The sequence below is a fragment of the Miscanthus floridulus genome, chromosome 3, assembly GCF_019320115.1.
Source record: "Miscanthus floridulus cultivar M001 chromosome 3, ASM1932011v1, whole genome shotgun sequence".
Lineage (NCBI taxonomy): Eukaryota > Viridiplantae > Streptophyta > Magnoliopsida > Poales > Poaceae > Miscanthus > Miscanthus floridulus.
In genome coordinates this window covers 108,833,668-108,848,216 of record NC_089582.1, presented here as the reverse complement: position 1 = coordinate 108,848,216, position 14,549 = coordinate 108,833,668, and the positions used below count along the sequence as shown (strand labels likewise).

General features: G+C 52.4%; 1 protein-coding gene across 5 annotated transcripts; it reads right to left on the bottom strand.

Annotated features, from left to right (window-relative positions):
- Positions 1–6,497: 6,497 nt before the first annotated feature.
- Positions 6,498–14,049, bottom strand: LOC136542051 (transcription factor BIM2-like). 5 transcript variants are annotated; one of them, XM_066534315.1, is made up of 12 exons: positions 13,693–14,049; positions 13,438–13,572; positions 12,602–12,877; positions 11,667–11,873; positions 9,197–9,323; positions 9,026–9,095; positions 8,840–8,935; positions 8,696–8,734; positions 8,380–8,590; positions 8,140–8,281; positions 7,443–7,537; positions 6,498–7,132 (listed from the first exon to the last, which is right to left on the bottom strand). In XM_066534315.1, exons 1-12 carry the CDS (start codon positions 13,703–13,705, stop codon positions 7,110–7,112), a joined length of 1,434 nt encoding a protein of 477 aa, XP_066390412.1. In that variant the 5' UTR covers positions 13,706–14,049; the 3' UTR covers positions 6,498–7,109. The 5 variants fall into 5 exon arrangements, 4 of the variants coding, with proteins under 4 accessions (XP_066390412.1, XP_066390410.1, XP_066390411.1 ...); XM_066534313.1 differs by having other exon boundaries at positions 7,443–7,575; positions 13,693–14,037; XM_066534314.1 differs by lacking the exon at positions 8,696–8,734 and having other exon boundaries at positions 7,443–7,575; positions 13,693–14,040.
- Between the last annotated feature and the right edge of the window lie 500 nt (positions 14,050–14,549).

Genomic DNA, 14,549 nt, shown 5'->3' with positions numbered 1-14,549 from the left:
GCGTCCTCTGTGTCCCGGTGGGCCTCGGCCTCCAGCCGTCAAAGATTGTCGGCCTCCATGGCAAGGGGAGTCAACTCAGCCACCCTTTGTTGGAGCTAGGTGATCATGTCCCTATGCAGCCATGCCTCATCAACGAGGCAGTCCCAATCCTCCTTGTGTTAGTGAAGGAACCAGAATTTCTCCCTACTATGAGCAATAAGAGACTAAAAAAGACGGTGGTCAGAACACAAAAATAGAGAAAGAAAGAGGAGGGCGAGAGTCAAGACTAAGTGAATACATGGTCGGTGGGAACGATGATGTCTCGCAGGGCACCCTGGCCTAGTTCATAGCTTCCAGTGCGGTCGTGATCCCCTCGTTGAGAGTCACCCACTCCATGCCCTCAGCGGTATCGTCGAGGGTGAAGAGTTCCGACGATGGGTCCTACAGACTCACCCACCAAAGCAGGGGCTCATCCTGCATGGGCGGGTGGCTGCCTCTTGGTGTCAGGACTAGGGACAAGTCCCTGCTAGTCTCCTCAGCAACCACTGCAGTGTCTAGGGGTCCCTCGACCATGACCCCCTCTGTCCTGACCACGACGGGCGTCGTCTCTCGGGCCGTCGATAGCACGGGATGTGCCACTGCCTCGGGCGCCACCACCATAGCTTTTGGCTACAACCCGTCCATCATAGCCACCATCACCTTAGCCTCCATCGGCGAGACCTTGTCCAGCTATGCCACGCCCATCGTGGTCGACACAACAAGTGCGGCCGATAGCTCCGTTCGCTCCGACATCGACAGCGAAATCGCTTTCGTCGCCGGTTGCGCGGCAACCTCCAAGGGCGCCCCCTCAGCCTCGCTGATCGCTTGACCCGCCCAGGGCACGAGCACCACTGCAGGTGGTGCTTGACCGGCCGATGAGGCTGTGACATCGTGTGGTGGTGCCTGACCGGCCGACGAGGCTATGACACCGGCTCCGCTCTTGCTCGAAATGGGAGCGACGTTAGGCGACGGCCCCTACCTTGCTTGAAGGGCGACACTCTTCTTAGGCACCAGTGCTAAAGAAGTGCCCCGTCTGACCCCTCTCCCGATGCTGTAGAAGAAACAAAAGGCATGAGTCACGATGAAAACAAGTGAAAGTAGAGAAAAACAGAGAAAACAGAGAAGCTGGTGATTTACGTTGGCGTTGTTGGGCGGTGGAGACGTTTGGGGGATGAACCCCTGGGCCCCTACTCTGCCTCATCGGGTCAGGACCATTTTGAGCTCGCCTCCTGCTCCTGGGTAGAGGGGTCTGCCTCCCTTGCGTCTGGGGGTGCGGCAGCGGAGCCACCCCCCACCACCAACACCTCGGGCACAGTGACAGATCCGCCCACCCTTGATAGCTCTTGAGGTGCGGTGGTAGGGCCACCCCCCCTATGCTGGCACCTATGGCATGGCGGTAGACCCGCCCACTCCTGCTATCTCCTGGGGTAGGTCAATGGTTCGGCCCATCTCCGCTGGCCCCGTGGACGCGCTTTCCCTACGTGGAATGGGAAAGGCCGCTGCATGGATGAGTGGATACCTATCAGTGTATCCTCACTCGCCAGGTCATCCCACTCAATGTTGGTAACTACTTCATCATCCTCATCGTCATTGTCGTCATCACTGTTTGTCACCTATCCTCGCTCCTATGCCTGTAACTTCTGTTGCTTCTTCCTCCTCTCATCCTCCTTGGCCTTCTTCTACCACTCGGTCGTGGTGTGATTCACTGCTGCCACGAGCGGGTCCTTCGATAGCGGGGCCGGGTGATCCATAAAGACGAGTCTCTTTGGCTAGTCCCCCTATCTCAATATTAGCATCAAGGGGTCGGGAATTCAATTAAAAAGGAGGAACGGGGAAAAAACTTACGAAGTCAATGTACCCCGATTCTGGCTGCATTAGGAGATGGCCTGGCGTCGGATACATAAAATCAAGAACGGCGCCAGCGTTGTCCCACAAAGGCTCCATCGCCTACTTGATGCGTTGCGCCACATCGGAGGGGGAGAGCGCTCCCTCGGTGAGCGACATCCCATCGAGTGACACTCCGAGCGCCATCATGTGTAGGGGAAGCACGCGCCTCATCAGCGACGCCACTCTCCATGTATGGTAGGCACCGATGATCCCTGACCCCTTCACGCCCCTCTCCTTCAGAATTCAGATGCCGGCGAGATGGTCCTGGATTTTCTTCTTATCTTTATCCGGGACCCCCCCCCCCCACTTCCTCCACGATTTTAGGACCTCTTCGATGAGGCGCCCGGTGAACACTGGCAAGGGGGCGGCTGCGTCGTCCTTGATGTAGAACCAATGTGAATGCCGCCCCTTATTGGAGGTTGACAGACGCATCGGCGGGTACTTATTGACCCGGTTGTTTTGGAGCTGAATGCCGGCGCATCCCATCGGCACGTTCAACTCTTGCCTCTTCTCCTGCTTCTTCAAGAGGGTGACGGCGAAGAAATACCTCCATAGGTCAAAGTGGGGACTAATCCCTAAGAACCCCTCACACAGGGCGATGAACGTCGCAATGTGCTAGATCTCATTGGGAGTAAGGTGTTGTGGCTCCACCTTGTAGTAATGCAGCAACCCCCAAAGAAACTTGTGGGCAGGGGTGGCGAATCCCCACTCATGGAAGTGAGCGAAGGACACAACGTAGCCTTCGGGTGGCGACAACGCGTCCTCATTACTGGGCAGTCGCCACTCCTCGATGGCGGTCCACGCGCAAAGAAGGCCACGGTGAACGAGGCCCTCCAGGCGCTGGAGGGTGACATCAGATCTACACCGTGGCTCCATTAAATGATTGGAGTGGATGGATGTGAACTTGACGGTGGCTAAGATGTGGATGTAGGAGGCTTAGGCGATTGGCGACAGAGGTTGTAGATGCAAAGACAAGGAGGCAATGTACGAAACCCTAGGGGCAAACCCTTTGGTTTTATAGGGGCGACGGATGCGAGGAAGACAACCGTCCACTGGGATCTCCACACCTGACACGATTCGCCACCACGTCACCACACGGGATATGCGCCCGCAATCCCTATCCTTTCCTTTCGAAGACGCGCTGGATGTTTCGCCTTCCCGGGCAAACCAGGACTCTTTACCAGCAGAAGAGATACGGGTCAAAAAGAGTTCCTCTGGCCCACCTAGGACTAGGAGTTCGAGGTCTGGCCCATCAACGGTTTCGACCACTGTCCCAAGGTAGCCTTACGACGAAGGATGGGCCCGCGAGTGGCCAAAACCTAGGCACACGAGTGCCACAAGTATCTCGACCCACGATTGAGTCTTAGCCAGGCTGACTCTTGCCAGATCCCCGCGAACGGGATACTGGGACTCCAATTGAACTATCCAGTTATCAAAACACCAAATCTCACAGCCATACCCGTGAAGGGTCCGAATTACCCCCCGAGCGATTCTATCCGAATCACCCGGGGGCTCGGGGGCTACACCCGATGGGTGCGCTCGCGCACAACCTCTGGCGAATCGAAATACCACCCAGGTGATTCTATCCAAATCACCGGGTGCTCGGAGGCTACACCCATCAGGTACTCTCGTGCGCACCCTCTAGCAAGTAAAATCACCCCCCGGACGATTCTATCCGAATCACCTGGGGGCTTAGGGGCTACTGTCAGGGACCAAATACTGGGCTCCCCAAAGAGGAGGAGCTAATAACCATCAAACATCGATGCTTCCGAACAGACAAGAACACAACTACACTTCTTGTCCAAACGATCGAAGGTTGGCTCCGCCATGCCCTACCACTGGAGGGCTGGATCCACCTCACCCAACCCCCGAGGGCTGGACTCCACCTCACCAGACCCCCGAGGGCTGGACTCCGCCTCGTCCGACGTTTGAGGGTAGGCTCCGCCTCGCCCGACGTCCGAGGGATGGCTTCGCCTCGCCCGACGTCTAGGAGCAGACTCCGCCTCTCCTGACATCTGGGGGCAAACTCCCCCTCACCCGATGTCTAGGGGCAGACTCCGCCTCGCCCGATGTCTGGGGGCAGACTCCGCCTCGCTCGACGTCTATGCGCTACTCCTTCATAACTACGCGTGCAGATAAGGCGGGCACTCAAGTCAACCGTAATACCGAGGATCATACCCTGCACGCCTGCAGAAAAGTACCATAAGGTTATGACCAGACGGGCGCTTTATGCCCTTCCAGGCATGTCAGAGCCAAAACAGTGTCGTGGGCGCTGACATTTGTCCTACAGTGTTATGGGCGCCGGCATTTGCCCTCGGACACGAATCCTGACGGAAACATACGACAACCACTGATCCAGGAGCAAACCCATGTCATCTAAGGTAGCGAACGTGGGGCCTCTACGCCATCTGCTCCCCGTAGGGTCGCGGCTCGGTATCCAGGAGCAAACTCATGTCATCTGAGCAGCAACCAAGCTCTCAGCGCTCTTTCAATCTTTCTATCAGAGACTTGGGACATGTCCCTCTCACGACCGTTGTACCTCATACTACGAACTTTTCAATGCTAACAACACGAGCAGCAGCCGCAAAGTGGACATAGAGACATCCTGTCCGAACCAGTATAAACCTTGTGTCTTTTAGCACACCATCTAGACCCAACGTATAATAAATACAAATTTACTAGTTGGTGTTTACTCGAAACACCGACAGTTAGATACAGATTCATGAAATGATTCACCAATTCTTTTTTTTTTTGTTCAGAATAAACGTACCTTTTTGTTGTTGTTTGTACAGACGAAGATAATAGAATTGAGATTGGTTAAAGAGGGGTAAATTTTATCTCTGACATCGAATCGGTCATGCTCATCCATGTGATGCAAACACACACCGACAATAGTGAAAAGTTGTTCCAGTGTTACAAAATTACAATGGGGTGATTGACTTTGAGACGGAGGTTTGAGTTGCATCCGTGATGTTTGTTCCTGAAATGTACTGCAACCCTCCTGTTTCTCCTCGAGCGGTATCTGTGCAGGGACGTTAACCCGCTATATTTTAGGACTTCCTTAACTCACTACGCTGACTTGAACCCCAATAACTGCTACTTAAGATGAGTACATGGCAAGTACATGAGCTAGCATGTGACGCAACTTTGACAAGCTGCCCTTGGAATGGAAGCCGTCATCGTCTTCCTGAATCCACGCAACGCAACCGATGCAGTAGTACGCCTTCGGATTCAAGCCACCGGTGTCTGTGCACGCAACAGCACACGTGCAGCAGCGGAGCCCGTACTGGTACTGGTAGTACGTGTGCCGTCGTCGTCAACGTTCGTTAGCGTCGGAACGGAACGATGACCATCGGTCCGTGCCCAACATCGGACGCAGAGAATTTTGTGGTGGCACGGCACTCGTACCAGCATCTCAACGCGCGATCGCCTTGTGCCGCTCACCCGCTGTGGTGGCCTGCATGCCACGCCGGCGTGCGAGTTCGGTCCGTCATGGCCGGCGTGCGCGGCGACGGGCCCCCATCTCCATCCCCATCCCCATCCGGCCATCCGGGCCCTGCCGCTCGCCGCGCAGTTTTCGTAGTGCCGATCGAGTGGCGCACGATCGCGACGGGGTTGGACGCATAGTTGGCTTTACCAGATGCTATGCTCGCAAGGTCGCGTGTCTCTGTCTCAGGCGTGCTAGAGTCCACCAAATCAACTATACGCGCATCCATCGTAAAAAAAAAAAAATCAGTTTTTTTTTTAAAAAAATTGAGTCCTTCTCCTTCCATACCATCGTAATAATTTTAATTTGTAAGTTTGGGTCTTGATTTTGTTTAATAACCAAACGATGTTTTAGGAAAATTCGTCTGTACATTACTTGATAAACAATAAATTTATTTTTCTAGAACATCATGGCACGAGAAACAATGATCTAGCTTTTTTATGTACTTACTCGATAAAGCGCACAAGATTTCTTCCCACTCCGAATCAGCGAGAAACTAATATGCTTACAAAAGACTTTGACAATAACTACCTTTGTATACTCCTAGATAAACCTTAGTAAATTGTATCTTTAGATCAGTCTACCTAACTATTTTATTGTCATTTGGTTGTCATATTATATTATTAGCGAATTAGTTATTTAGGTCTGTACCCCCATCATTGAAATCCTAGATCCGTCACTGCACCAAATCCATCCATTTGGCATTACCATTAGTGATCGATCACTATAACCAACTCTCCGGTGTATCGCAGTAAAGTACTACACTAGTGATGGATTGCTTGGTCGCACTACGATAGTGCGTGACGACTAAATTAAAAGACCTGGTGGTATACTGCACCCCGCAGCAGCCACAGAGCTAGTCTATCCTCGCTTGGTCACCGTGACACCGTCCTCACACGAGCGCACAGAGTCAACCCATCACATAGTCAAGGTGGCACAACGATGGCATTAGTGACGTGATCGTATCTCGGACTCCATCGATCTCCGCCTCCCCTGCCGCCGCCGTCCGTCCACCGTCGTGACGTCCGACGACCATCAGGCCACGCCACCCGCTGTCCTAGCCGGTGCCGACGCCCATCCGCCAGCACCGAGCCGGGGAGGCAGAACTGGAGCAGGGTGACGGGATCCGTCGACAAATTCGCACACATTGCCACAAAAACCGTTGGACAAACAAACAAACGAGCACACGACCGACGATCAGTTCACTGAGACGGCGACGCAATTACACTCCCATCATACCGGAACACCCTACATAAATAGCGGAACAACTTGACTAGCCGATGGTCTGGTAGTAGAGTTGTTGGACATCATATATCTTACAGGCTGCTACAGGACTACAGCACGGAGATTTGTCAAGGAGGGGAAGCTTCTCATATGAATGGAAGCCTGTTTACAAGAGCGGCTTCACAATCCGCAATGGAAGCTCCATGGTTTGTTTCTCTACGTAAAACAATGGACTACTAAATATAGGGGATGGCGGTGGGAGTGATGAAATCAAAGAATACACCGGAGGTCTCAGCTTGTCACCAAGCACACAATGTACAACCAATCCAAGAGCCTCCCGTTGGCTGGGAGGAAAAGAATGATCAATCCGTCTCGGAGCAAGGTGAGTGAGAGCGGTCATCAGCTGTTGCCCGGTTTATGCCGCTTCGTTGCGTGAGAGAGATCGTCAGCACCGGCACCCAACACTGTCGTCAGCTGATGGCCTAATTCGTTACTAGATGCTGGATCGGTTGGTTCCTGCGCAGAATTGAAGTCACATGTCAAAACATAAATCAGTGTGGATGAATGATGCAAAAATGCAAAATGATCATGCCTATGTGGACTGATGGTATGTCAGAGCTTCCACCGTTTGTATGCATCTATCAGTACTAAGTAGGCACATATTTCCATTGTCAGAAACCAGGCCCATATTTTCATTGTGAAAAGGACATCACATATTTCCCGTCTCACACTTAAAATGAGTTGTACAAATGACTTGAGCTAATTTCAGTTTTGCTGGAATGCTATCTTTAAATGAACATCTGTTCATATGGTCGGGGTACTATACCTTGGAATTGGAGGATACACCAGCAACAGGTCTCTTGACAGCACGCTTTCCCAGGTTGATCTGCACAGAGATGCTGGCTTGGGACAAATCTACACCTGAGTTTTGAAGGGCGTGAGTCAACGAGTTAAGTAGCCTGTTACAAATAAAAGAAAAGAACATGTATCAACATACATTCATCTTCGGCAAAGATAACAAATCCTTAATTGCCCATGCCTAAACACAAAGTGCTTTCTGAGCTCAATATTGTGAAAGGACCTAGGTACAAACGAAATAGCAAGAAATTTCAGGTGGGAAAAACTAATGCTGGGCCCACTCAAAGGAAAAAAAAAAGAGACTAACAGTAAGAATGAAAACTACGAGGTATTGACATTAAGGCCTAAAACAATTGGGTACAGGAAAAAAAGTGGTACTATGTCCGGTTATAGAACTATGTTGTTTAGGGCAAAATTTAGTCAAACCTTAAAAACAACAAACATCAATAACTTTTAAATTACTTAGTTTGCAAGTATGCAAGTTATATGTGTAGAATTGTATTGAAAAATACTAGCAAAAATATCATAAATTTGAAGGATTCTAAGAATATGTTGCAGAAGAAATTATTGGTCAAAGATATGCACCGACGACTATGCATAATCAAATGTGACAAGCATATTTGAATGGAGTGAGCAATAAATAACTTATATTCTTTGTGACATACTCTTGGGAATAGTTACTGGACACGCTGATCGTTCCTTCATCTATCGCCAACTGCTGGTTGTTAAGCATTTCCCTGTTCATTGCAGAATCATCCACAGGGGATGGACCTGTCCACTGAGGTTGGGACTGAGATATAGCATTATCTGCATACAAAGAAGACTCATAAGTAACCAGTGCTGCTTCTAGTCTCAGAAAGCACTTCTGAGAATAATGCAAAATATATGTGAACCATTGATCATACTTGTAATATTCGCCGGTGTATCTGCTGATCTGTAGCACCCGCTAGCCATGTGATCAGTTTCTGCCTGATCCTGTGCCCCTGATGCAGCTGCAGATGTCACTATGTTGTGATTATCATCGAGTTTCCCTGTGAAATTAGATCCAGGGGAGGATCCATTTCTCATGAAATGTGAAGGGTCAGGCGGAGAATCTCCAGGGATTTGGCATTTACTCTGCAGCACAAGAATAACAAGCATGCATAAGATGTTGGTTGAAAACTATCGATACAACGTTAACAATTCGGTAAGGCAAATGCATTTTTAGCAACAAACACTTGCCTGTGCATTTTTCCAGAATGATCGAAAATACATATTTGACTGCAAAAATGTAAAACTACATTCAGACACAGACAATCAAGAATTGACTGTTCCTTTCCTAACAGCAGTAGCAAGCATTGCAGCTTTGGAGAAAGAAGCAATTACCCATGGAAGCATCTTTGCATTTTCTTGGTTCCATTCTGGGAATGTTGCCTCGTATTTTTGCACTTTCTCTTGCAAAAACCGTATATATTCAATAACCTGCATTAGAAAGGATGGCACAAAGGAATCATGTGTTAATCAACTGCGAAAGATTACTTCGATAAAACAGGAAACCTGTTGAAACCTTACCTCCAAGAGAAATGTTGCTTTGTCTCTCTTTTGATCATTGTGTGGCAACAGCTCCCTAAGTATCTGAAACCTGTAGGAATGATGTGGAGTAAAATAAAAACATAATCCATAAAGAGGTCAAAACTTATTTACGAGCTTATAACTGGTCATAAAATTACTGCATCAAAGCACCTATCATTGATCTTGCTGCGTCTGCGCTGCTCTGTGGCCGAGTGTTTTGACCGCGGTGTGTTTGGCCGCTGATCTGTACCACCATCGCTGCAGCTCCCAGCCTTCCTGTCCACCCTTACTGTCAAATCTGTTGATGCAAACACTATCCATTAGTACAAAATATTGCAGAAAATGACATGTGAGCCCCTTTTTACTCGTATTAAAATAAAGTGATAATTGCACACCATCTTTTCATGAAGCAAAATTGCCATAGTATACCATGCTCATTTGTTGATTTGAGTGCCCTGCCATGGTTGTGTTATGGTGAGGGATACACAACAGAATCCATTATGAGGGTGGGACACCAAAGGAAATAATTATGGGATATGACCTAGTTTCCCTCACTTCAACACATTACACATGCTCCCTCAGAAAGAACGATGGAAGAAAAGAGCATTCAAAATATTCTTGTCCACCTCCACCCCCAACTGGAGTTGGAGAAAGAAGATTAAGCACGGCAAAAATCTCAGCAGCCCTAGGATGTGAATGATCCCCTGCATGGAAGGAGTGCATCTCTCCATTTATATCAATGGAGCTGCACCCTGTTGCCTTGCTAACGCCCCTCTCTCTCATGGTGACCCTGAGACCAGCAACATGGCTCCACATCCCAGCAGATGCATACAGGTTTGCAAGCTGCACATAATGCCCTGCGTTGGAATGCTCCAGCTCAAAAATGTGCTGCGCAGCATGCTCAGCCAGCGCCATGTCTGAGTGCTCATGCATCCTGCAACCGTGAAGCAATGCACCCCACACACTCATTTCTGGCTTGATGGGCATGTCCATTATAAACCGGTAAGCCCTATCAAGATGATCAGCACGAGCAAGCAGGTCTACTATGCAGGCATAATGCTGGTGCCGGGGCTCGATTCCATAGTCATGTTTCATTGAATGGAAGTAGCTCCACCCTTCCTCCACAGCACCGGCATGTTTGCAAGCTGACAGGAGGCCCAGGAATGTCACATCATTTGGTTTCACCCCAGCACGCTTCATGTCCTCGAACAAGGCAACAGCTTCCTTGACATGGCCATGCACCCCGTAACCACCAATCAAAGCACTCCAGACGACCACATCCCGCTCCTGCACGTGCATACGTTCAAAGACTGTTTGTGCACGGGCGATGCTCCCTGCCTTGGAATACATGTCAATCAGCGCTGTGTTAACAAGCACATCATCCCTGTACTCGCTGCCTTGGACATAGCAATCCATCCATTCTGCAAGTTCTACGGGTCCAAGCTGAGCACAAGCCAGGATCACCGACCGCAAGGTAACAGAGTCAGGGGTCAAGCTCCTTGCAACCTTCCTCATCTGCTTGAAAAGTTGCACTGCTTCACTGGCAAGGCCATTCTTAGAGTAACCTGATATCATGGCATTCCAAAGGACCACGTTCACCCGTGGGGTTGGCACCCAGTCAAAGAGTGCCCTAGCAGGCACGATACACCCAAACTTAGCATACATGGCTGTCAGAGTGATCACCACATCTAGTTCGTTGTCAAAGCCACTCTTGACCACTAAGGCATGGGCTGCTGTGGCACCAGGAAAGTCATCGAGCTCCATATAGGCTTTGAGGACGGATACGAGCAACACAAAGTCGGCGCACACCTCACTGTGCATCATTGATGCAAAATGGTGAAGCCCCTGTAACGGGCAGCCATTCCGCACAAGTCCCGATATTAGCGAAGTCCATGTGACAACATCCCGTCCAGACATTCCCTCGAATACTTGGCGTGCCCTACAGCCGTCGCCACAGGCAAAGTACATGGCGATGAGCGTGTTGTCAAGGAAACGAGCGTCTACCCCGTGTGCCGCAACTCGTAGTGCGTGGGCATGTGCTGCCCGGCCAGGGGCGCACTTCAGCACGTCAGCGATGGCAGGGGCGGGCGGGAGGAAGGCCGGGTGGCGCGCACGGAGAGCAAGGTAGTGGCGTAGCGCGACGGAAGGCAGACGGAGGCGGGAGGCGAGGCGCGCTGCGGCGTGAAGGAGGTGCGGGGACGGGTGGGGAATTCGGTCGAGCAGGAGGTGGGCGAGCGGGCGGACGCAAGGGGACGCACGGACGCGGCAGGCGACGCGCAGCAGCGCAAGCGCGGCAAGGGCAGGCGTGCCGCTGAGGCGGCCGGAGACGAGGAGGTGCGCGTGGAGCTGGTGGACGTGGGCCGGCTGCCACTTCCAGCCCGCGCCCGTCGCCACCAGCGCGTGCGGACTCATCATCCCTTCCACACCAGTCATCCCCTTCCTCACCGTCAACTCTGCTACACGAACACGGAACACTACCCCCGATGAGTACAAGGACGGGGGCGTCTTTAAAAAAAAGATTGAAAAACAATGGGCGGAATCTGTCAAAAATCGAGATAAGGAACGAGTTTTCCCATCGTCGCTGGACTCAAGAGCAACGGAGAAGGAAGAGTTTCGCAGAGATTCAGCGGAATTGGGGTACCTTGGAGCGAGGAGGAGCCCTCGCGGCGCGTGGTGAGGTCGTCGTCGTCGTCGAACCCCGCCCCGCCGCTGGATCTGGAGCCAGACTCCATGACCCCGCCTCCACCGCGGCCCTTCCTGTCCGGTGGCGCCTTCTGCTGCTGCGGCGGCGGCCTGACCTGCCCGGCGCCGGCGAAGGGGAGCGCCCACTGCTGCTGCTGCTGGTGCCCTGCGGGGTTTAGAAGAGACCCACGACACAACAAAACACACAAAGCGCCCGCCTTTCGCTTTAGCTTTTTTTTTTTCTTTCCGACGAAACAAACAGTTATCGAAGAATTGCGCAGGCGGAAGCCGTGCGGCCCCACATGTCGGTGGGTGGTGGGACCGGTGGTAGCCGGCGCGGCGCGGCCATCAGTGTGGGCCGGGCCCGGCGGGCAAGCACCTGGAGGTCACGTGGGTGGAGTGGGGCGGGTCTCGCCACAGAGAGGACGCGACGTGACACGACAGGCTGAAGTGCTCGTGCTCGGTTCGGTTGACATTATAATCCCATTTATAAACCGGTTTATCAATCGTATCATAGTATTTTTTTAATAAATTAGTCGTATAAATCAGGTCAAACGACTTACGGAGCAGCCGAACGGGCCCGACTCGCTGGCCGGTGTACAAGCACGAGGCCCATGCCTCCCTCTCTCTCTACTAGAGACGTACTCGTACCGTCCTACGACGGTACCAGTAGAGTCTCGCTCTCTGATGCATTGTTTGTCTGTTGAGACACGCACGCCAAGCCCGCGGCACGCGTTCACACGAGTAACGACGCGCTGCGACCGCGACCGCGGCGCCGTGTCCGTGTGGCGTGTGCATTGCGCATGGACGCACGCGACGGGCTAGCTTGCTAGACGAAACGGTGGTGGTGGTAACATTCGAAGGACAAGCTGACTGGCTGAGTGGTTAACGTACCTCGCGCGCCCGGCTGCAGCGTCGCGGCTGGCTGGCCCCAAAGCACGAACGGCGGCTCCGACTTGACGCCGGCGGGCGCCGGCAGCGCGACCGACACGGGCGCGGGGCTGATGCTGAAGGTGCCGACGCCGCCGGGCAGATGCAGTGCGTGCACCACCTGCTGCCGGTGCCTGCTCTCCGCGGCGGAAGCGGGCAGCGGCGACGGCTCCGCCGGCGGCGCTCCCGGCTTCTGATCCAACGGCTGCAGGAAGTCGTGCGTCTTCAAGAGGAAATTACCTGTATATATATATACGCAGTAACTTAATTTTCTTCTCAGTGGTAGCCAGCGAGCAGTAAAAAGAACGAAGGATCTTTAAAAAAAAAGAGAGGAGGAAAGGAAATTAACACACGATTGTTCGTATAATAAAATGTGCATCCGGCTAAGCATGATTAAGCCAGCCCGTGGGTGGGCCCCGGACAGATGGGATGGAAGGCCGTCGACGGCTCCTTGCGTCCAACCCACACGTGATCCGCCGTTGCTTTTGGTTGTCGCTTCTTATCGCCGTCCAGCTTAATTTGCACGAAATTTATACGGTACTAGTATTTATTATTTATTTATATAAACCCCAATCATCACGCGTCAGCGCGAGGAACATGCTAATTTGATTAAGATTAATTAATTAGTTATTACAAGCTGGCTTGCAAGGTTTTCTTCTCCGGTTGATCCAGGCATGAATAAGGGACTGCAAACAGCAGATCTACCTAACACTGCTATACTGGACGGTCGATCGAACAGGAGTAGAATTGTCATGAGATCGAGGAAGAAGAGAGAGTGAAGAAAACATGCAGATGCAAACCTTGAGAGACAGGCGGCGGCGCCTCAGAGTCGTGGAGCAGGACCTCGGAGTCGTGGAGCAGGAGAGGAGCGTCCTTGGCGGCGGCGGCGGCGTACAGCGAGAGGAAGTCGTGCTGGTGCGTCGCCGGCTTGTTCCCTGCGCGGACAGGAGAGTTAGGCGATCTATCCACGCTTGCCTCCGCGCGCCGATGACTCGAAAGTCACACACAATCACACCAAAGGCCATGCCCATGCATGCGCGCGTGCTTGCACGTGCCTTGGATGCCCATAATCGTCGCACGTCAATCGCAACGCCCCTCCATCGCCGCCTTCGCTGCACAATTCTCTTCGGCTAGTAGCCTCCGCCGTCGGCCGCCGACCGCACCGGAAGAAGCCGCGCGCGCGCAAGGGAGTCCGTCCGTCGCTCCGGTGGATCGGCGAGTTCTCGATCACGTGACGCGAGAGAGCTTTCCCACCCTCTCCAACTCCGACCTTGCTTTGGCTTCGCTTCGCCTTCTCCCTCCCTCTCCCTTCCTCCACTATGCTCTACTTACCAGCTACGGCTGCTGGTAGCGCTCGCGAGACCCTTTATACGCGCGCACCCGGTTTCCTTCGGCGCCTGCGTCAGGCCCGGCGCGCACGTGCTGGCTTCTGGTTAAATGGGCTAATCACCCGCCGCGGCGCCGTACCGATGCTCCTCTGCCGAGTTCTGGGGTTAATCCCGAGGCGGGAGGTCGCGCAGGGCACGCGGGTTAATTAGTCGATTTGAGGGGCCGACGTGGATGGGGACGGACTACTAGGGGTCACGTGACGATTTGGGGAGGTGGGGACTGGGGAGGCACATGAGGCCGGGAATTGCGGGCATCCCGTGGATGGAGACGGCCACCCGGGTCATGTGCTCCAGATTCGGCCAGGACACTCCTCCCCCATTCATGGCTCCCAAGTCTCCCTTTCATGGCTTCATTCATCAAAGCTTCGTCAGATAGATAAGAGAAGAAACGATTTGGATCGTGCCTTTTTCACAAGAGCGACCGATAAGGTAACAGCCTGCACTGCAACACACAAAGTTCGTTACTGGCCGTACAACATTTCCGGTAATAACGAATACTAATTGGAGTCGTGAGAATCGTCGAG